The sequence below is a fragment of the Pyricularia oryzae genome, chromosome 1 (assembly GCF_000002495.2).
Source record: "Pyricularia oryzae 70-15 chromosome 1, whole genome shotgun sequence".
NCBI classification, from domain to species: domain Eukaryota; kingdom Fungi; phylum Ascomycota; class Sordariomycetes; order Magnaporthales; family Pyriculariaceae; genus Pyricularia; species Pyricularia oryzae.
In genome coordinates this window covers 6,561,194-6,581,954 of record NC_017844.1, presented here as the reverse complement: position 1 = coordinate 6,581,954, position 20,761 = coordinate 6,561,194, and the positions used below count along the sequence as shown (strand labels likewise).

Here is a 20,761-nt window from a genome sequence, read left to right as displayed (position 1 = left end):
CTCGCGGGCCTGCCGGAATTGTGCCTGGCGCAGGCGTTTTTGTTCTTTGCGGTGAGTTGTCTTTCTCCTGGTCAAGAGAATCATGGCTGATGGACCTGTCTAGTGTTGCCTCTCACTCATATACCTCGCCCTACATCTAGTCGCCGCGACGAGGAACTTACCCGTCGATAGGCAGAGGGCACTGCAACACCCTCTGCAGTCGTGGGCGACGGTTGTGGCCCGTATAGCCTTGGTCTTTTGGATCCTGTCCGCCATTGCGGTGCCGGCTTCTTTTGTAAAGGTGGATAAAAAGACAACCGACTTACGGCCAGGCCATGTTGACATTGTGGTTTGTGTTTTCGGACTGTAAGTTATGTGTCGAGGCTCCTGCTGATAAGTTCAAAGTGCTGGGACTAACCACGCACCCGAAATCCAGTATCTCTATAAGCATTGTCACATTTGTCATCGAATATTCGGATGCCCCTTTTACACTTCCACGCATCACTCCAGAGCATATAACCTGTCGTTTGAGCGCTTTAGGCGCAGAAGAGGCATTCGTGAGCGTTTCGCGACAATGCTCGGCCGAGATGGTGCCTGAGAAGCTCAAAGAGATAAAAGAGGCAGACCACTCCCAGCACCCGACAGCGCAAGAACAGATACAAAAGGCCGCCTTTGCGAGGCAGAAATTTGGGAAACCAGCTGCAGGGGAGCAACCAAACAGGGTCGTGTCATCACCTCTAGGGCCGAGACCAATGCCGGGTACGATACCTGAGGGCATAGAACCACGAGCTTTGATACCAGTGACACACCAGCCTAGGGAACCAATTACACAGGTTATCCTTCCGCAGGAGCCAAGGCCTGCTCACGTAGGTGTCCAAGCAGAAGGATGGAAGACGCAGTGGAGGGAGCTCAAAAGCGAGGCGGGCATCACATCTGAGGGTAGCACACCCACCATTACTCCGGCGACGAGCGTGTCGACCAGGCCATATTCGCACGCCAGACGAGCTCCATCGAGGGATGCGCTGCGGCGGCAGCAGAACGAGAGAATTTCACTTCGAGTACCGCCCATGCCGAGGGGCCAGCCGGTCAGGGAATCGAGGTACGCCGGTCAACAGGGGAGGCCGCTGTATCCACCATTGCCGCCGTCCAGGCCGCCGCTGGGATGCAATGGAACGTCGGCGGTGCGAGCACACCAAGGTGCCTTGTCACCTGGCATGCAAAGAACGCCACCGGCGCCAACGGCAGCGCTGAACCCAAGGCCGAGGATGCCAACTGGTGCGGTCCCGCCAGGTCATTACAGACGAGTGTTTGAACAGCCTGTCAGGGGGCCGCGGGCTGAGGATTTTGTTTCTGGCAGAGACGGTTTGGATAATGGCATGATTTCACAGAGTATGAGACAGTCCAGCAATCCTCGAGTTCCCGGTAGTTGGAACGAGGTGACGGTTTAATGGTCTTGAAGATTTGTCAAATTCGTCGTACCTTTGCTGGCTGGAAGATTGTCCAATATTATCTGTCTAGGGATTATTTTTTTGTTAATTCTGCAGGTCAAACCCAATCGACCGACGCTACTCCGTAGCATGTGCAACGTCTCGGTAGGATTTTTTCCATACAAAATGTATGATACTGTACAAAAACAAGATATGTATGTAGTAGAAGTGATGCTCGGTTCTCGGTCGGGTATCGGATAAAAGGCTAATCCTGGATTACATAAGTCATTACAGCCACTAGGATTGCCTTCTACTGAGAAATCCCCCACCTTGGCAAGAGTATTGTGCGGCCCAACTTTGGCAGCATCAGAGTCTGCACTCGTCCGATTAATATGCTATCGTCAGCATACCATTGCGCTCTTAGTGGTAAAAGGAGGCTGAGTTGAACAAGGGTCTGGTTATTGACGCCGGTTCCGGACGTGACGGCCCACACGTCGCCGCCACCACCGTCATAATATACTTTGATCCTCCGTCCCGACAGCACGCCATTGACGGGCCCCGTCGCGTCATCAAACACATCATTTATCGGCAATCATCCCGAACTCGGAGCATATGAACGCGACTTCTCCCGTCGCGTCGTCTCCGGCTGCTGCCGTCGCACGGCCACCAAAACGGACTTCAAACACGTGCAGTACGCCTCATTTCTTCTTCTTCCCCTCACATACGTCATAAGCTCCAGCTGACCGCTCTAGACACGTGCCGTGCTCGAAAAGTCCGGTGCGACGGCCGCCGGGATGTCTGCACCAATTGTGAACGTCTCGGCTTTGGCTGTACCTACCATGACGCCGGCCCCGGGTCTGGCTCTACGGAAGGCGAGACGGCCATGTCGTCGGCCTTGGCTTTGGCCTTGCCTCGACGTCGTGTTCGGTTGGCCTGTGCCAATTGTCATTCCCGCAAGGCTCGGTGCAGTGGATCACTCCCAAAGTGTGATCGCTGCCGGGCCAGAGGCATTGAATGTGTCTATCAGCCAGGGAAACGAGCGCGCCCTTCTTCAGTGATCGTGGGCGAGACCACGGGGAATGCTAGCTCAACCCCAGACAGGCCTGGTAGTGGCAATGGGACAGGTAGGGACGGTCGGGATGATCGTGTCTCTGTCCACAGCCGGAGCCACTCGTCAGATCGAGACGTAACAAGCGTGACCAGTCCTAGTAACTTTGGTCAAGCTGCAGCAACAGAGGATGATGCAGTGCTGGAGTCGATTGCACCACGCGCGTTTGAACAATTCTTCCGACACATTCATCACATACCCGTATTCTCCTTCTTGCATCGCGCCTCTCTGATGCAACGATATCATGCTGGGCTCATAGATCGAGGCTTGTTGCTTGCACTCATCGGCATCACTTCATTGTTAACAGATTTGGGGAGCGGCACTCGTGACTTTGGTGCCAGGTGTATCGATGAGGCCGAGACTACCGTTCTTCGAGAGTTGGAGAAGCCATCGACGCTCAAGCTACAGACACTAGTGCTCATCATCAAACATCGGATATTGATGCGCAGGTTTCCTTCGGCATTCATGCTACATGCCGTTGCTTCCAGGTTCGCAGTCGCTCTGCGGCTTAATCATGAGAACCCTCGCCTTTGCTTTCTCGCTCAGGAGTCACGTCGGCGCCTGATGTGGGCCGTGTACATGATCGACACGGGCATTGCTGCTGGACATCCAGATTTTGGCCTCTGGGAGAACAAGGCACCCTCAAACATCCGAATTCAGCTCCCTTGCAACGAACGCAACTTTGACTTTGATCTCCCAGAGGTCACGGAACCCCTGGAGCAACCAGCTCCCGGTCCCGATGGTGTCATTCCACCAATGACGGACGATATTGGTTTCCTCGCTCTGCACATACGCGTCTGTCTACTGCGGAGCCGCATATTACAATACACAAAGAACATGATACACGGGAACCCGACGCCGGAACAAATAGCGAATCTTCCAGCAAGGTTCGCCGAGCTCGAATCACAACTCGGCGCCTTCGCTGCCCGACTTCCCGTCTCCTTCAATTGGTCCGAGGCCAACGTACGGTTGCGAGCGTACTCCCCACGGCTCTGCGTCTTTGTCATGACGCACATGTGGTGGGAACAATGTCACATTGACCTATATCGCGTTGCGGCCCATTCTGGAGTGTCGCGCGACGCTTTGCCACAGAACATGATGGCACGAATCGAGGCCAGCCATCCTGGGTTTGCCGGCATCTGTCGCCGTCAGATTTTTGAACATGCCAGGGCCATGGCGGACATGTTTAGTCTCATGCTGGCGCTTGACGGCGTTCCCGTCACTGATATGGACCTTCCGGTCTGTTTGTATCAGTGCGCGCGGATGCTGTACCTGAGTCTGCACACCAGCGGCGTTGAGTTTGGAATCACGACCGAAAGCGTACAAGAGATGGGAAATGTTTGTCTTCGGGTGCTCAAGCAAACCATCACAGCACCAGCGGCCATGGGAATCCGTGCAGATCTCGAGAGGCTCCTTGCAACAGGCATTCCCAGCGATTTGGCCCCCAGCATCCCCGAGTCGCCTGAAATTCCCATTGGAGGGCAAGGTCGGAACCAGGTCCCGGCTCTCCTCGGCCAGAGTGTGCTACCCAATAACGCGAACCAAATAGGCATGAACGCGGTACAATATCAGTCACCGATTGCGTCTCTTCCCAACGGTGCGCAAACTTCATCCACACAAACCGTTGCAGGGCCGTTTCAAGCCGCCAGCACGCAACCGACACCGATGGCCCAGTTGGACCAGCCAACGACAGAGACGGATGAGGCGCCCAAATCACCATCTGCGGCATCTCTACATCCCAGCAACGCCTTTGATGGGCCGTTTGATGGTTTGGACTTCAATATGGATCAGTTTGGCATGGATTCACAGTCGTGGTACTCGATCGAGTGGTTGGGAGGCGAATTTTCTAGTGCAGCCGGAAACGGACAGCCTACTTGACTGTAGCCTGATGAGACGATTCAATACCAACGTACTTATTATCCGATCAAGCATTCACAACGCCGTACCAAACCAGACCCATCAAGGCACCCATGATGATGACAATCGGAGGATCCACACCGAACGAGTAGCCAAAGACAAAGCTGGATGCCGTCACGACTACCCACCAAGGCTCCTGACCGAGGTTCGTACCCTGTTGAAAACCCTGATCAATGTAACCAATCTGCCACAGGCGGTAAACTGCCGTGTAGACCAGCCCGACAGCAGCGGCGTTGACGCCCCTGATCATCGACTTGACCCACCTGATGCCACGGATCGCGCTCCAAATACCCATGGTCGCATGGACAATCATTAACCCTGGGACGAATATACCCAAGAACCCAATTGTGGCACCGGCAGCCGATGGATAACCCCCATTGATGGCCGTCAGTGCGCCCAGGTAGACTGCAAAGTTGAAATTTGGTCCGGGGAAGCTCTGCTGGATTGCAAGCCCGATTAGAAAGTCACGGGGGCTCACCCAACCCTCGGCAACGATGTACTCGCGTAGCAGTGGAATGACGACGGGTCCGCCACCGAAAATGATTGTTCCAGCGAGGTACAGGTTTCCAAAGAGGCTGAAGAGGAGCGGTTTGTTTGGGAGGGTGCCACGCAAGACCATGACCACGATAAAGGTCAGCAGGAAGGCGACGATTATACCAAGGCCAAAGGTCCAGGAGAAGTTTAGCACACGGTCCTGTGGGACAGTCCTAGGCTCCGTCTCGGTTTGCAGCCGCTCGTCTTCAGTAACGGGGAGGGATCCGCTGCTGGCTGGCCTCTGACCCCCTGTCTGGCGCTCTCTTGTGTTGACCGAGGGCGTGGCAGTGCCGCTGGCGTTCTCAACCCGCTGAGCCTCTGGAAGGTTCACCGACTCGGGCTCTTCCACGCGCCTCCGGGGCTTTTTGAGCACGCCCACTACGGCTTTGATGGGTCCATGCAGCCACCGGTAGTCGTGGACGATGGTTGCAATGCCGCCCAGAACTATCAGGAGGGGAAAGTACCACAGGGCATTGTACATGATGCCTGCGGCCGCTCCCAAGAAGACGAGTATGTGGGTGACTTTGTCGGTGATGGCCTTTTCCGACAGTTGGACGGCGGCTACGGCGATAATGCCGACGGTTGAGGCGTTTAGACCGGAGAGTAGCGCGTAGGCAATGCGGGGGAGCGAGTCCCCAATGTTGGAGACGCCGATGGCGAGACCATACATTCCCAGGGCGCCGGGCAAGCTGAGAGTTTAGTACAGGCAGCTTATTACAGACTGATGTGGGTGCTTACCTCCAGATGAGAAAGCCCAACAGGGCGGAAAGGAAACCATCATGGATGAGGTTGATACAGTAGTGCATCTTGGTGCTGGCAGGACCAGACGTGGCCTGACAGACACTGAATAATTCTTGGTACTAGTTGGGGTTAGTTCTGCCCTCCTCATACAACGGGAACGACTTACTGTCTGTTCGTCGATCCATTGCAACTTTTGAACGAATTTATCATGAAACTACATACGAAGATTTGTTAGCAATGTTGTGAGAAGAATCACATACGCGACTTACAATCTTGAAATGCACTGGCGGGCCACCAAATGCCGTTAACCCAAGGCGGTAGTTGTTACGGATGGTATTGGCCAATCCGCGACCCAAGTTTTCGGGTCTCCAACCCCAGCGCCGGATAGCCATTCTGAAATCGAGTCGAGTGCCTGTGGCTTGATGGTGTTGACAAGAGAAGCAGGCGAGTATCCAAGGCTAAATATCGCAGTGATTGATCCACCGACCTCAGCCCAGCTTACAGCGGCGAATCACTGCTTCTCGTCTGCACACGTGCGGCCGACCTGCTGGGGGTACGTAATGTTTAATTTTACGGTTATTTAATGACCACGACAGGTCTATTTTGCTGGCTCACTGATGATCTAGCGCACTGACGATAGAGCTTTTGACGATGATAAGGCCATGTTTACAAGAACCGTCTTCTGAAGGTCTGTTAAATGATTCATTGTGAATCAACTCAGACCCCTGTCGGCTGTCTCGATTGCGTGCTCGATTGCGCGACCAGCTTGGATCCGCCAAGTCTCGCCAAGCGCGGTGTTTGGCTGTGGTGAGATACGGTAATTTCTACCTTCTAGAGATATCTTGGGGACTATTGACTAAGTATCAAGGCACTTTATTAATTTTGTCTGTATAACACTATGACTGAGCATATTTGGTAGTTGATGATTCTGTCATCAGGTTTGGAATCAAAAGACACGCGATTAACCATGCATAAACCACATACAAACAATTTCTAAGCGCTCACCGTCGATAACACATGTACATGTTGCTTTGACTTCTCGCTCATTGTAGTCTTTGTGCCAGCGGATATTTCCTTGAACCAGAAGTGCGCAACCCTCTAGAGGCATTGCTGACCGCGATAGTAAATCGGCAGCAGGTAGCAATAGAATCCCGAGCAAGGTTGAAGCATCCACGAGTTCTAGCGACTGGAAGTGCCTAGTTGTCTGATATATTGGGTCAACTGGCAAGATCACGCCCCAAGAGTAGCCAGTGATCATAACCAAAGTATTTGATACTATTTCTAGACTGATTTGGATACTTTCGTTCAGGATTATATCGTATGCGCTTCGTGATAAATTGTATTCCATGGAGAGAGAAGAAATGTGCTTGACACAATAGTTACTAGCTAGGAGAGTTGCAAGCTGCTTCAAAATAACCAATCTTAGACCGACAGACACCGAGAATCATCCCAGCATTTGAACCGTCCTCTGACACTCCTCACCATAATACTTCTTCAGCACCGCCAGATACCTATCCTCCCTCCACGTCAAAACATACCCCCTCTCCGCATACAGCACCTCCTCCGCCCGCCGAAACAGCGTCATGCAGCTCTTCAGCTTGAGCGCGTCCACAGCGTTACCCATCAACGATGCGGCCGTGCTCGTCGCGCTGGCCGCCACGACCTCCACAATCTCGCGCAGCCGCACCCCCAGCACCGGGTGGCGTAGGTACTCGACCGCCTCGGCAAGGCTGCGCACGGCGTACCTGACACAGGTGGTTGTCGGGCTGGATGCGACGCCGGTCAGCTGGGGGAAGATGTACCATATCCAATGCGACCGCTTGGCTCCGGCACGCATCTCCGTCAGAGCCTTCTCGTAGCCGTTTACGACATTGTTTTGGGCATCTAGAAACCGTTCCAGGCCACTGGGGGCTGGTTCTTCGGGGTTGAGCCGAGTGGGTCGTTGTCGAAGAGTCATATTCCAGGCCCGGGAGGCAGGAGGCGCCGTGTTAGTGCTTACAGTCTGCGTTGTTGCGGTCTGAGGTGTAGACTGTGTTGCTACAGTCTGCGTTACAATCGGCGGGGCCATTCCTACTCCTAGCCAGTAGCCTCGATCGGGTCCGTCTTCTGGGAATGGAACAACTGGCTGTAGACCTCTCCCGCTGGCGACATCAAATGGGCCGTCAGGTAGGTCGTCGGGGGTGTCCGCGCAGTAGTAGATCTTTGGGATTGGTTTGCAGGCCAAGGCCATTGTAGGATAACGTCAATGGTGTGCAAAGGTGCTGCAGTTTCGAGTAGAATCAAATTAGTGATGACTGCTGTGATCGAGTTGGATCCTGCAATTTCCAGTCCAGTCCAGTTTACAAAGCACATCAGCGAGACTTATTTGTAGGCCAGTCGGTCTGATGACAAGGCATTGTCTGACAATGCTTCAAAGGCAAACAAGTAGACAAAGACACAATGCTGTTGACAAAGGAATACAAGCAAGCAGTCTTTATCCTACGTGTAGTCAGACCTGCAAATATCGCATACACATGCTTGACGAAGCAATCTGCTGCAAACATCGTTTACTGCATTAAGGCACCGACGCTGTATCTTGTACGAGAAAGAAATTGCCTGCTATTACCACAGCTCCTTATGACTTATACCGCATCCGGCAACCTGACGGCTATGTCACCAGATTGTGTGATATATCTCACCCAAGGAAGTGACGGGTATTGGAGCTGAGAAGGTTAGCTGCGAACAAATAAAGGAACGGGCTGCAACATACCTTTGGTTCTGTAATCTTCAAATACCTCACCTGGATTCCACTCGTCGTAAAGTAAGGAATCTCAAACTTGACCTGGATAGGCCTCTTTCCTCCCTTGCCAGGACCGCCAACACCACCCATGCTACCACCAAAACCACCAGTCATACCTCCACCGTGTTCATCATCACCCCTGACGCTCGGAAGACCCAGCTCCGCCCGCATCAGGAACTCCTTGCCACCACCAAACTGCTTAATCTTCCATACGATGGCGCTTTGCTCGGGCGCATAGTGAACACTGCCGATATTAGTCCTGAACCTTGGTGTATCGGCGTCGTCCGGCACTGGAACCACAATCTCGACATTGTTGGCGGTGGAACGGCGCTTAAACTGCGCCTTTGCTTTGAGCATGTACTCAATACGCGAGCCACTGTGCGACTCAACCACGCACTCGACCCAAATCAATGGCTTGACCTGAGTGTTGAGGCGGTACGACATGAGCTCGAATTCGCCGTCGGGGGGGATGAAGCTGATGGTGCGGTCGTTCTCGAATCGGGAAAGTCGAACACATTGGTGAAACTTGACGTCCTCCATCTCGATGGCCTTGCCTCGCGTCGTCCGTCCAGTGGTCTCAAACATGACCTTGTCGTTCAGTCCGAGACGGAGCTCTGGCATTCCCGAGAGGTAGCACTTCATCTTGATGGCGCCTAGGATTTCCGATCGGAGGACGTTGCCGTTGGAAGACACCAAAAGGTTGAGAGACTCGACCACATCCAAAAACACCTCGTTCTTGCGGTACCTGATTCCTTCGGAACGCCAGCTGACGGCGTTGGTGACGGCGATCGGCGGACGGGCTTGAATCTCGAGTTTGTGTGATTCTTGTGTAATGTACTCTTGGAGGATCTTGGATTCGGTGGTTTGCGGGTAACCAAAGTCCATCATCTCATCGAGAAGCTCGTAGATGATGACAAAGTTATCTCTTATCGACTCCTCCTCCAAGGCTTTAAAGTATTCGGTAAAGACCTCGACGATCTTGTGAAGAAAAAGTAAGATCTCGGCGGCATTGGTGTTGCGTTTTGTCAGGGCGAGAAGATAGAGGTTGTTGTGGCGGATGTAGAGATACTGCGGACATGCATCAGCGAACCTGCAATCCAATTACGTGCAGAGGCAGACTAACGTTGATTCCCTCGTGGGAGAAGCATGGTGGGACAGCTGATGATTCCTCTTCGGCTTCGCTTAGCAGGATGGGAAACTTTTCAACCGCCGACATGGGGATATCTCCCCTATAATTTCGGGCCAGTAGGGTCTTGCCCTTGAGATCGAGAAAGAAGAGTGCGGAAGCCATCGCGATGTGCCTGGCAACGTCCTGGACCGTGGGCTAGGCGACTGGAAGCAGTATGATGCTTCTTCTGCTTGGCTAAAGACCTGTGAGCAGATGCAGTCGACTCAATCAGCCACGCAAGGCTGAGGTACTAGCGACGTACGGCGGCTTGCGCAGGGGTATCAGATGCGGAGGTGAGGTCACGATCTGAGGTTGGCGCGTTACACCGTACATGCCACCATCGCCAATTGACAGCCCAGCCTAGCTATCGGCAGCCGTTCACAGCCGCCAAGGTGGGGTTGCGGGTCAATTAGCTAAGCAGGGTCCAGCACGGACCATCTGATTGTACTGTAAAAGTGCGACTGCAAACTTTTTCGCATCGTGAGGAAATGTTCTTCTCCCACGCGCCCTTTTAGACAGTGCAACCCATTACTTCCACGACTGATCATTGGCATTCTGTTGATGATCGACTGTGCAGCTGTTGATGAGGATTGCGATTAGTGGCGCGGAGAAGAAGATATTTCGCGAATCCATAAGAACTGCCCGAGTATTTTGTGCGTCGTCGACGTGTGAGCTACGTTGCTTTGGTGGTGTCAGAGGATTCGAACATTTCTGGTCAGCTACTTACGGGTCGATCTCAGCCAAAATTGTGTATCTTGATCAAGCCCTGATCTTGATCAAGAGAATTGCCAGGGTTGCGGTCTCACCGCCATCAACTTCTAGAGCCAAGCAGTTTCATCGCAGGTTCAGCTGATGACGGCAATAACCCCGATTTTCTGCAATCGCCTCATCCAGATGAAGTCTCAATTGCCCACACAAGAGGTCGTTCGATTGTACCGGGGCGATCCTTACAAAAGTGAACGGACTTGATACTTTGCTGCTGTCAAAAGAAACTCCATAGGACGTAGCATGGAGATGTTGCACGCAGGCAGTACACTTCCTGACTCGTCCAAACCTCGGGCATGAATATGGGCCCGAGCTGCTTGGTACATAGACGCCTTTGACGCCATTTCAGCATCGTGACGATAGTCATGTGGATAATGTGACCTATGTACGTTGACCGACATGAATTTTACCCAACAGCTTTGTCGTTCCCAACGAATTGTCAAAACATCTTCGCTCCTCCGACAACTGTTAGCGCGTAAGCAAAACAAGTACCAGCTTGCCAGCTACGTCGGTCGTTCACCTAGCGGATTCCAGCGACAGTTGTGGCGACGGATCCGGCTTCAGTTTTCATGTGACGGCAATTGACTCCACTAGGCGCCGTTTATCTTGGACCCAAACAGCGTCCCAACATGCATCACATCGCGCCGGTCAGGGGCAGTCGTGGCTAACCCAGTGGGGTACATTCGTCTGACACGTGCTTTTGACTGACGACTGTTATCTTGCCGTTGCCGTGCCGTAGGCACATTCACGTTGTCGGCGGCTATCAATGTGGCAAGCTTCAGCAACATGCGACTCGGCTTTTCGGGATCGGGTTAATAAACAACCATATATTCGTCTGTAAACCTTTGTTCAACATGTGGTCGGTTCACAACAAGGTACTTTGTATTGTCCCGTAATCCGAGTGAGTTACGCCAAAGTCCCTAGTGACAGGTCCAAGGTTACAAGCTTAGCACTAGAACAATCAACAGACGACAAGCACATGCTTGGGCGGGAGAGTAGGCTCCGTAGTGCATCAGCTCAAACCGGTCTGATAAGAAAGTTGTTCTACCCCAGACGAGGAAGCAACGAACTGCTTTGCATGTTCCGCAACGTGGGCATGGTGTTGTCTGTCGTATTTTTACGTAGTTGTACCTACAAGATGGGCAAAATCCCTAAAAGCCAGGGTACTCCAGGCTGATGGTGACAGCTGACCGCAAGCGACGGATGAAGATGATTTCGATGCCTCACGATTTAGTAAAGACTGCGTGGTGAAGGTGAAGAATCTGACTTCCCGCTTGCCCGGTACACCAGCTACTCCGTACTTTGCATGTCGGCTCGTAACCACATCCTTGGATTCGCACCTGATCAATCTACTTGCTACTGTACCTGCGGTCGGACCAGGGGCAGCTCAAAAGAGTAAAGACAGTCGGTCTGGCGTTTTACTAGGTCTAGTAAACGCGTAGTCCTGCAGACAACTCGCACATGCAAAACCAACACATGCAAATATTTAACTCAGCTAAAAAAAATCTCATCGGCATTAGGTGACAAGGGTGGGGGTCAACAATTGGTCCTCGTTGATCAGTCGGGACTTTTGGACCCACCTTGTTGCCAATCGGTGCCTCTTTCACGTTCATGGACTGCGGGTAAGACAGCCCTGCCGGTCTCCCTGTGATGGATCGAATGATGCCTGGGCTGTCAATCTCCCACTCTCGGTTCCCACCCTCACTTCACAACTAGGTTTTACTGCCTTGACTTTATCGTACAAACAATATAGAGATTCCAGCTGAGTTCGTCTTACCCCTCGTCACTCGATAAACCTAAACTTCACCCCCTGCTTCGGTCACCAAATTCTTTTGCAGGTCGAGTCGATTGGAGCATCAGTGGCTTGCACCGGCGCCCTACAATCTGTGGCCTCGGGGATGATGCATGCACACTTCCAGACGATTCAACTCTAATACCCTCGGCCTCGAACAGACTAGACTTTCCTTTTGAGATTCCGGAATTGCACCGTCACTGCGACAGACCGATTGTGTTCTGCCTGCAAAGCCCAAATCAAATCTGAATTCCGCGCCCACTGTTCATTGCTCATCCCATCTTCAGCATCATGACCTGCTTGTGCTTGGTCTAGGACCTCGCCCAGTCCCGCCTACCCTGTCCCGTCTTCCATACGCTACGTCCGAACACTAGGACCACTGCCAGATGGATGGATACAAGCACCGACTCGCATCCACACTGCAAGACCACCAGGATCACATGCTTGCACGACGCTCAACGGAAATGAACCACGACGGTGCTAAATCTCTGCCCTCGCCCGCTGTCATGACTTTGGAAACTCGGCCGATTTCTCCACCGTTTTCATGTAGCCACCTTGGGCCGTTGCCGTCTTTGAACCTTCACCACGAGCCTCGCGACTCCCCGACGTTGGCTCCTATTGCTAGCGATCGTCATCGTTGCTCGCTGTCCCCCATTGGAACTCAAAACGCCCACACCCTACCTCCCATTGCGACACTCACCCAGTCTCTAGAGCCTCTCCGGTTGAGGACTCCGTCCCAGCCGCAGACGTCGCCTCTTGTCGAGAGACGACCATCGCCGCCGAGGTTGACGAGCTGGCCAACCGGTAACCCGTTGACGACGTATTACACACCCAGTCATGCACAGGCTGCCGAATCGCCTGCAAGGATGGATGTGGACATGAGCAATACGCCACGGGCGGGTAGCGTCAGCCTCGACGATCCAGACGTTCGTATGGCTGCTGAAGCATTGGGAGACTTGCGCGCTGGTAAGACTAGAGGTACTGACCATTTTTGACCGTTGCTGACTGTTGGTAGACTTTGTTTCGGCTGTTTCGACACCCAAGCAACCGACGCAATCGCGACCGCAACAAGAACCGATACTTCAACTTTTGACGACTTCTCATCCCTTGCTTGCCAAGACGATAGAAGGCACGACGACTGCTTACAACACTTCAAAGAACTATTCACCAAGGTTCAAGTCTGGAGCCGAATATGTCGAGGGATATTTGACTCCCATTGGCAACACCCTGGGGTCAGTTGGTCGGGTGACGGGCGTTGAAGGTGGTGTGAGGTGGTTTCTCAAAGGATCAGCAAGACGGCAACCATCTTCATCGGATCTCGAGTCGGGGGAAAGCTCGCGGAGCAAGAGGAGGAGGATGATGCCGTCTGGAGATGAAGAGACAGAGTATGCTGAGGATCCAAGGGGTATCATGTCACCGCCACCGCCGCCAAACATGGAGTTTGACCCATTCGCCTACCGGAGCAAGGAGCGGCGCATGTCGATGAGCACGGTGGACAGTCTTCCAGCCTACGATGATGCAAGATCACCAGCATATACGGAAGCTGCTGGTGATGATCAGCGCTCTCCGGTACCACGCAGCCCCGCATGGCAGTCTCGCTTGATCATGTCCACGTCTGGTCTCAGCATCGCCATGTCGGAAGAGTCGTTGCGCAGCCTCAAATATTGTCTCCAGTGGCTGCGGTGGGCAAATGATCGTATTGCCAATGCCATTGGTGCTCTCAAGGTTACTTTGGAACAATTTGAACGTCATCCCGAGACGGGAGAGGTTACTTCAAAACAAGTGACCATCGAAATCCCTATCGACGGCATGGGCGACGAGTCGAGGCCAAATCACACAGAGCGAAGGTCTAACGAAGAACTTGGCCAGAGGGTGGCGGCACTCAAGTCGGACGTTCTCAAGACTCTCCGCGCCGTCATCGAGACGGTCAGCAAATATGCCGGTGGTGCGCTCCCTGACAACGCACGCGTGCTCGTCAAGAGGCACCTGACCAGCCTCCCTCAGCGGTTCAAGCTGGCCAGCCAAGCTGATCAGTCCTCCGCTGGGCCTTCATCTGGCAACAACAGCGAAAAGGATGTTCGCGAGGGCGCGCAGCGTGTCCTGGTGTTGGCGCAAGAGGGTCTTGACATGATGGCCCAGGTCAGCGGTGTTCTGGACGGAACAATCGTCAGTGCCGAGGAGTGGTGCGCGCGTCTTGGTAAGAAGAAGCAGGATGAGAGGGCTGCTTTGACTGGTGCAAGTCAACCAGAAAAGCCCCTGGAGCCCCTTACCAGCGTTGGGATCGACGGAGATGTCAAGATGGGATAGGCAGCGTGAGCCATCTTGACATTGAACTCGGGAACCCAGTTACTTATTCCTTTGTCATTATACCACATACACGCCTGCTGCTGGCGATAAAGCATGCACTGTCACTAAATTTCCTTGTCTGCTATCGAGTACCCTCTGCTGCGTTATCCATTTGAGCCATTTATTTCTTTTGTTACATGGGATTTACTGTATTCTCTTTGACAGTCCGTCCAAAAGCGTTCACCGCTGAGGTCATCTCCGTTTGTTCTTTTGGTCTGATATTCTTTTAAATCTTGCGGCGACATAGTTTTGGGATGCGGAAAATTCAGGTTTACGTCCAAATGGAAACAGATATCTACCGGTTCACAATAGTGAGGGTTGCAGGCGCTTCAATGTTGACAGTCTTCAGTGTCGAGCGTAAATAGCGATAACAATACATACTGTTACCTAATGTCCCCGATGTACAGTACCATGGAGTCTTGCATTGCTGTTTGGCTTGCATGCTGATGGTCAACAGGACGCTCTTCTCTAATCCGGTTAGCCGACAGATCTACATCTAGACTACTTTGATTGGAAATATTCGGGTCCTCTCCCTGAATACCAGTCGGACATGGCCACCATTTGCATATAATCCCGATGATCACTGTCGAATACCCGAGATATTCCCAATTAACCCCTGTTATTGGTGCAATATCCTACCCCTGTGGAAAGCTGCACGGGTACTGGTCCCTAGTGCGCCAGCTGAGGAAGGTGGAAGCTCTCAGCTGGAACCAAGACGTTGCTCCTATAAATAGAAGTCCGACGATTATGTACTCCGTATACTGATATACGGATATATAATCCGAAAAGTAGCCACTGGAAAAGCAAAGTCAAGCCAACAGCCACAACCAGCAACACGAACACAATGCTTCTCCAAACCATCACGACTCTGACACTCCTGGCGGGCTTTGCCGCCTCGCAGCAGACGTGCGCCCTCTCCACGGGCCAGCAGGGGCTATGCCTCTCCACGTCGAACTGCAGGAGCTCCGGTGGCACCTCGACGCCCAACCTCTGCCCCGGCACCCCTGCCGACGTCCAGTGCTGCACCTACGGCACCTGCACCGTCCCAGCCCAGGCTAACCTCACGGGCCTGTGCGTGCCGTCCGCGTCCTGCACCGACGGAACCGTCACCAGGGGCCTCTGCCCGGGCGACGCTGGCATCACCTGCTGTACCTGGCGGTCGTGCAGCGCCGGCGGTGTTCCCGGGTCGTGTGTGCCGGCTGAAGGGTGTGCGGGCGGCACGTCGACGAGTGGACTGTGTCCTGGCCCAAAGGGGGTTCGGTGCTGTGATTACGGCAGGTGCAAGGCCGATGGGAGGGATGGGTTCTGTCAGCGGCGTGGGACGTGTGGTGGCACGGTGGTGGCGGGTGGCGGGTGTGCTACCGCTCTGGGGGTTGACTGTTGTCTGAGTGCGGGTGGTGGCGGCGGTGGTGAGGAGTGTGGCCCGCCCAAGTTGAACCAAGCCTCTTTGGATCTGGTCAAGGAATTTGAAGGATGGTTTCCTGATATCTGTAAGACCCTCACCAGCATGAGCTGCATGTGACGGTCTGGCGTATCTAACTCGGCCAACAGACCTCGACCCAGTCGGCCTCCCCACCGTCGGCTACGGCCACCTATGCAGCAACCCAACCTGCTCCGAAGTCCCCTACCCGATCCCTCTGTCCGTGGCCAACGGCGAGGCGCTGCTGCAGTCGGACCTCGGCATCGCACGCCGCTGCCTGTCGGCGGACCTGGTCGACTCGGTGGTGCTCAACCCGAACCAGTACGGGGCGCTGGTCAGCTGGGTTTTCAACATGGGATGCGGGGCGCAAAAGTCGTCGACGCTGACGGCGAGGCTCAACGCAGGCGAGGACAAGAGCGTCGTCGCGCGCCAGGAGCTGCCGAGGTGGGTTTATGCTGGCGGGCAGGTGCTGAATGGTCTGGTCAGGAGGAGGGCGGCCGAGGTTGCGTTGTTTGACACGCCGGCGGAGGGAGTTGCACATCCGCCGAGGCCGTGTTAGGGGGTCATGGTGGTTATACACAAATTTGGCTTACTGGTAAAGACATCGTCGTGATAAAAGCTCGTACATTGTTCAAACAATAAACTTGGCCATTACTATACTGTACAGGTTCCGTGGTCTTGGACGCAATCCTCGCCCCAGTCACCCAAGCAATGGCGTCTCCTCGTTGGGTTGCCCGTTATCAACCCGCTCCGTTGCATCCATAACCGCGCCGTGTGCCACGAACTCGCGAGTAACCCATGCAGCACACAGTCCAGCGCCAGGGCCCAGCACCACAGACACCAAAACAGCAACTGCGGCAGACTTCCAGCCGCCCTCGACCATGATCCAGTACAGTGCCGTCGCGGCGATGAACAGCGCGTCAATCTGGATGAATCCCAGACACGACCTCGTCATCTCCTTGCGGTCATCGGCCTTGAACAAGCTGAAAATGACCCAGAAGTGCGCAAAGACGGAAAACAAGACGGCTGGCAGATAGACGCCAGAGATGGAGCCGCGGTTTTGCTCTACCCTAAATGGCGGCGCATACTTTTCCGCATCGGCCCGGACCAGGACCCATCGAACAAATTGACGAACAATGGCGACGTAGACGGGAAAGAAGAGCCAGACGAAAACGGCGACTGAAGAACGGTTGAACAGCATGACTAACGATGGAACAAAGAAGCCCAACAGGACGGCCATAGGGACGGCGATTGCCTCAACACCCAGAGCGACGTTTCGACTGTCGGCTGCCAATCGATCCTCGCCGCTCCTCTCGACAGCCTCCAGACCCTTGGCGCGCTTCACAAATGCCGGGACAATGACCAGGCCCCAGACGAGTTGTCCACCGGCCAGGTTAAACATGAGCCAAGGGCCGGTGGGGTTGGCGATGAGAGTGGCGCTGGCATTGCACAACCTCGCGGCCTCGAGGGTGCTCACAGTGAGAAGGGCGCCGATGAAGGCAAGAATCTCGGACAGGATGGCGGCGGAGCGAAATGACGACACGGCGTATTGAAAGAACGAGACGAGGTAACAAGCCGGGGCGCCAAGGAGAGGAATGTGGCTTAGCCAGGGCACCTTGGCGCGGGCGTGGCATTGGCTATACAGCAGACCTGGGTTGACATCTTGCAGTGAGAGGGTGATGATGGTGGCGATGTAGCCGACAGTAAGAAGGACTGGGATGGCTAGGAGCTGCGGGTAGCTGAATCGATGTACGAGAAGCTTGGGGATTGGCCTGTCGGAGTTCCGGGGTGAGCCTGGTCGGCTATTGCGAGGTTCAGGCTCCTGAGCGTCCGCCATTGTCCTGACGTTCTTTGCACGAAACAGACCGTACAGTATATCCGGGAAGTTGATTCTGATGTCTTTCTGTCGTTCTAGATTAATATCAAAGTAAATTGAAGTGGGTTGGTGATCGTTGGAAGAAGCGAGCGTCAGTTCGTGCTCTAGCGGTGGTTCCACTGGTGATACCTGAAGGAATACCACGTGACGTGTCTGTGCGCTATAAGCTAGCGCTGAACTCCTCCAGGAGCGTTGGTCCCCGCAATCACGTCAGCATCATTACTGCAGTGGGCAGCTGGGTCGCATTCATCCTTAGCAACCAATTGAGGCTTCAAGCTCAGGTTAGACATGCTTTATGTCGTTGGTAGGTAAGCATATGAGGATCTGTCGTGTCATTTCGATGGATCCATTTACTCGGTATCTATCAGTGGAGTCCATCTATTTACCATGCTACCGCATGTCAACTCTGCCTATAGCACCTCGGAGGCTCTAGTTCTAGTTCCACCGCATTCTTTTTAGCCGGACACACAACAGCCTACTGGCACATAATACTTCGTCAATACAAGCAGTCATGTGGCTCATCAACACCAAAACCCTCAGGCTAGAGCAGTTTGACGACCCAAGCACACTACCCAAGTATGCCATCCTCTCACATACCTGGGAAAATGATGAAGTTTCCTTTCAGGATATACAAAGCATCGATGCCGCTCGACAAAAAAAGGGATTCTCAAAGATAGTTGGAATTCGCGCCTTGGCCCTAGAGGCTGATATGGACTTTGCTTGGGTTGATACTTGTTGCATCGACAAGACAGACAGCGTCGAGCTAGGAGAGGCCATCAACTCCATGTATCGCTGGTATGCACAGGCTGCTGTCTGCATTGTCTACCTTGGTGATCTGCCGGCGACAATAACAGATTCTGCTTTGGCTGCTGGGCAATTGCATGCCTGCAAATGGTTCACACGAGGCTGGACCCTTCAAGAACTCATCGCTCCAAAGATTGTCAACTTTTACAACAGCGATTGGCGCTTTGTCGGATCAAAGAGCGATCATTTTGCATCTACAATCGCAGGCTTTACAAACATCGCCGAGGATGTTTTGCTACACAAAAAGGACCCTTCGGAATATACCGTTGCCCAACGCATGTCCTGGGCATCCGGCAGAAGGACGAAGCGTCCCGAGGATAGGGCATATTCTTTGATGGGGCTATTTGATATCAGTATGCCCCCTGTTTATGGAGAACAAGACAGGGCTTTTCAACGGCTCCAGGAAGAGGTCATTAGAACAAACCCAGACATGTCTATACTGGCTTGGCATCCTGTGTCGCCTGGAGCTTCACGCCTTGGATTGTTTGCTTCATCTCCGGATGAGTTTCAACCTCGAAACTGTCCAAGGCGTCTTCGATGGGGACATACCACCGTCACAAATATGGGTTTAAAAGTCCACAAGACATCACTCATCTGTGTGCAAGTTCCCACTGACCCAAAAGCGGTGGAAGCTTTGAAAGCCGAACAATCTCGTGGTTGTTCAAGTCAGGCACCTGATGCTATCGTACCTTTACCATTCCGACAGGACGTACCCGAGAGCGATCACCTTGTTCTCTACGCACTGGTGGTCGGTCAGTTCCGGGGCGGAAGCACATGCGCAATCTTTTTGCGCAAGATGGGACCTGGATTCTTTCAGCGCGAAATAGGCTTGCCTTTGGCCACCATCCCCAAGAATTTCAAGCATCCCGTGTCTAATTTACGATTTCCTTGGGATGCACCAGACAAGGTGGTCATTTATACAACTCCTCAACAACACAGCATTCAGCATGTTCGCCGTGCCATACACTTTCCCCTCTCTGTCGACTTTCGTTGCAAGTTTTCCCTCAAAGGGGAGCAAGCTGAGATACAACCAAACAGAACCGACTGGGACCCCAACACTCGAGTCTTGTTTCGTCCGGAAGATGTTGACAGTCTGCATGTGGTCCCATTCGAGGTTTACATTGGCAGCAAGACAGTGAAGCTGATAGGGCTCGTCAACTGGTACGTTCCGCCGCGCATTGATCTCGTCTCTCGGGATAAGCACCCAGACATATTCAACTACCTGGTCAGCATCCCGGGAGATCAGAGAAGGAGGTGGATTGACCTATCGACATTTATTGGATCGTCACGGCTGCGCCCAATGGGAGCAGACATAGTCGTCCTGGTCGGCCAGATACGGCATCGCATCCGTATGTCTTTGAGCCTCGGAATGTCAGAGCCAAAGATGTATACCGCTGGCCTTGTGGTCAAGAGTGTTCCTGACTGGGAGGAAGATGACACTGCCGTAGAGACAGGGGATGAGAGCCTCGACGAAATGGAGGACGATCGAAACCGACGAACCCCAGATGCTTGGTCGGACAGCAGTGATTCTGAAGTTCCGGCCACACAAAGAACATCTTTTGCCTCTCCAACACTTTCATCATCAAAACGCATACGCTATTCACCAGCAGTACAGTTTGTGGATGCAGACATGCGAGAGACCCCACACCTTGGCCCCCAGCCGCTGGGTGATCGCCGGTCTCCTAGCTTCCAACCTTTCCCTCCTAGACATCCAGCAGCGGCGATGCCATCGGCAATCGAAATAAGTGAAACTTCAAGCCGTCCGAGAAGGCCTATCATGTCTTCCAGTCCATCAAGGCGACGGATGCAACACACGCTAGAATCCAAGATGTCCAAGCCAGAGGTGGAAAGTCGAAAGGCAGCAGTGACGGCAAATGCAATCAGCCCAGGCGTGTCGCTTTCAGGTGTTCCGCGTATCGCAAGTATGTCGAAGCGAGGGAAAGACATTCAAGAGCCGCAAGACAAGAAGAGATCCATGCGCGAAAAGTTTGAGTATCTAAGTGGGCTGGAGAAGGAACGCTATTTGAAGCAGGTTAGGGCTAGAGAGGAAGGATCTGCGCGGATGTCGCCTCAGTTTATCCCTACGTCGCCAAGTGCAGATGTCA

The 20,761-nt window shown here is 53.4% G+C and overlaps 8 protein-coding genes across 8 annotated transcripts; 4 read left to right on the top strand and 4 right to left on the bottom strand.

Moving 5' to 3' along the window:
• Positions 1-54: 54 nt before the first annotated feature.
• On the top strand, positions 55-1,553 carry MGG_14299 (uncharacterized protein). Its single transcript, XM_003710682.1, has 2 exons — positions 55-345; positions 416-1,553. The coding sequence occupies exon 2, from the start codon at positions 567-569 to the stop codon at positions 1,425-1,427; it is 861 nt and encodes a 286-aa protein (XP_003710730.1). The 5' UTR covers positions 55-345; positions 416-566; the 3' UTR covers positions 1,428-1,553.
• A 207-nt stretch (positions 1,554-1,760) lies between these two features.
• MGG_16477 (uncharacterized protein) lies at positions 1,761-6,733 on the top strand. The gene is made up of 2 exons (XM_003710680.1): positions 1,761-2,097; positions 2,159-6,733. Exons 1-2 carry the CDS (start codon positions 2,019-2,021, stop codon positions 4,390-4,392), a joined length of 2,313 nt encoding a protein of 770 aa, XP_003710728.1. The 5' UTR covers positions 1,761-2,018; the 3' UTR covers positions 4,393-6,733.
• On the bottom strand, positions 3,427-6,399 carry MGG_10634 (chromate ion transporter). Its single transcript, XM_003710681.1, has 4 exons — positions 5,976-6,399; positions 5,873-5,920; positions 5,704-5,825; positions 3,427-5,654 (listed from the first exon to the last, which is right to left on the bottom strand). Exons 1-4 carry the CDS (start codon positions 6,096-6,098, stop codon positions 4,439-4,441), a joined length of 1,509 nt encoding a protein of 502 aa, XP_003710729.1. The 5' UTR covers positions 6,099-6,399; the 3' UTR covers positions 3,427-4,438.
• Positions 6,734-7,150: 417 nt separating the features above from the next.
• MGG_14301 (calpastatin) lies at positions 7,151-7,543 on the bottom strand (the record flags this gene model as incomplete). Its single annotated transcript, XM_003710679.1, has 1 exon — positions 7,151-7,543. One exon carries the CDS (start codon positions 7,541-7,543, stop codon positions 7,151-7,153), a length of 393 nt encoding a protein of 130 aa, XP_003710727.1.
• A 784-nt stretch (positions 7,544-8,327) lies between these two features.
• Positions 8,328-9,776, bottom strand: MGG_10633 (AP-1 complex subunit mu-1; the record flags this gene model as incomplete). Its single annotated transcript, XM_003710678.1, has 3 exons — positions 8,328-8,408; positions 8,456-9,553; positions 9,609-9,776. The coding sequence occupies 3 exons, from the start codon at positions 9,774-9,776 to the stop codon at positions 8,328-8,330; spliced, it is 1,347 nt and encodes a 448-aa protein (XP_003710726.1).
• Positions 9,777-12,079: 2,303 nt separating this feature from the next.
• On the top strand, positions 12,080-14,953 carry MGG_10632 (uncharacterized protein). The gene is made up of 3 exons (XM_003710677.1): positions 12,080-12,184; positions 12,372-13,176; positions 13,226-14,953. Exons 2-3 carry the CDS (start codon positions 12,597-12,599, stop codon positions 14,515-14,517), a joined length of 1,872 nt encoding a protein of 623 aa, XP_003710725.1. The 5' UTR covers positions 12,080-12,184; positions 12,372-12,596; the 3' UTR covers positions 14,518-14,953.
• Positions 14,813-17,952, bottom strand: MGG_10630 (uncharacterized protein). The gene has a single exon (XM_003710676.1). It carries the CDS (start codon positions 17,811-17,813, stop codon positions 16,677-16,679), a length of 1,137 nt encoding a protein of 378 aa, XP_003710724.1. The 5' UTR covers positions 17,814-17,952; the 3' UTR covers positions 14,813-16,676.
• Positions 17,953-18,363: 411 nt separating this feature from the next.
• Positions 18,364-20,693, top strand: MGG_15173 (HET domain-containing protein; the record flags this gene model as incomplete). Its single annotated transcript, XM_003710675.1, has 2 exons — positions 18,364-20,578; positions 20,671-20,693. 2 exons carry the CDS (start codon positions 18,364-18,366, stop codon positions 20,691-20,693), a joined length of 2,238 nt encoding a protein of 745 aa, XP_003710723.1.
• Between the last annotated feature and the right edge of the window lie 68 nt (positions 20,694-20,761).

Excerpts from the sequence above, each read along its gene's own strand:
- MGG_14299 (XM_003710682.1), top strand. The coding sequence starts at position 567 with ATGGTGCCTGAGAAGCTCAAAGAGATAAAAGAGGCAGACCACTCCCAG.
- MGG_16477 (XM_003710680.1), top strand. The coding sequence starts at position 2,019 with ATGAACGCGACTTCTCCCGTCGCGTCGTCTCCGGCTGCTGCCGTCGCA. Across the intron at positions 2,098-2,158 it reads ACGGACTTCAAACACGTGCA|ACACGTGCCGTGCTCGAAAA; the intron begins GTACGCCTCATT and ends TGACCGCTCTAG.
- MGG_10634 (XM_003710681.1), bottom strand. The coding sequence starts at position 6,098 with ATGGCTATCCGGCGCTGGGGTTGGAGACCCGAAAACTTGGGTCGCGGA. Across the intron at positions 5,921-5,975 it reads CGCCAGTGCATTTCAAGATT|TTTCATGATAAATTCGTTCA; the intron begins GTAAGTCGCGTA and ends CTTCGTATGTAG. Across the intron at positions 5,655-5,703 it reads TTGGGCTTTCTCATCTGGAG|CTTGCCCGGCGCCCTGGGAA; the intron begins GTAAGCACCCAC and ends CTAAACTCTCAG.
- MGG_10632 (XM_003710677.1), top strand. The coding sequence starts at position 12,597 with ATGGATGGATACAAGCACCGACTCGCATCCACACTGCAAGACCACCAG. Across the intron at positions 13,177-13,225 it reads ATTGGGAGACTTGCGCGCTG|ACTTTGTTTCGGCTGTTTCG; the intron begins GTAAGACTAGAG and ends GACTGTTGGTAG.
- MGG_10630 (XM_003710676.1), bottom strand. The coding sequence starts at position 17,813 with ATGGCGGACGCTCAGGAGCCTGAACCTCGCAATAGCCGACCAGGCTCA.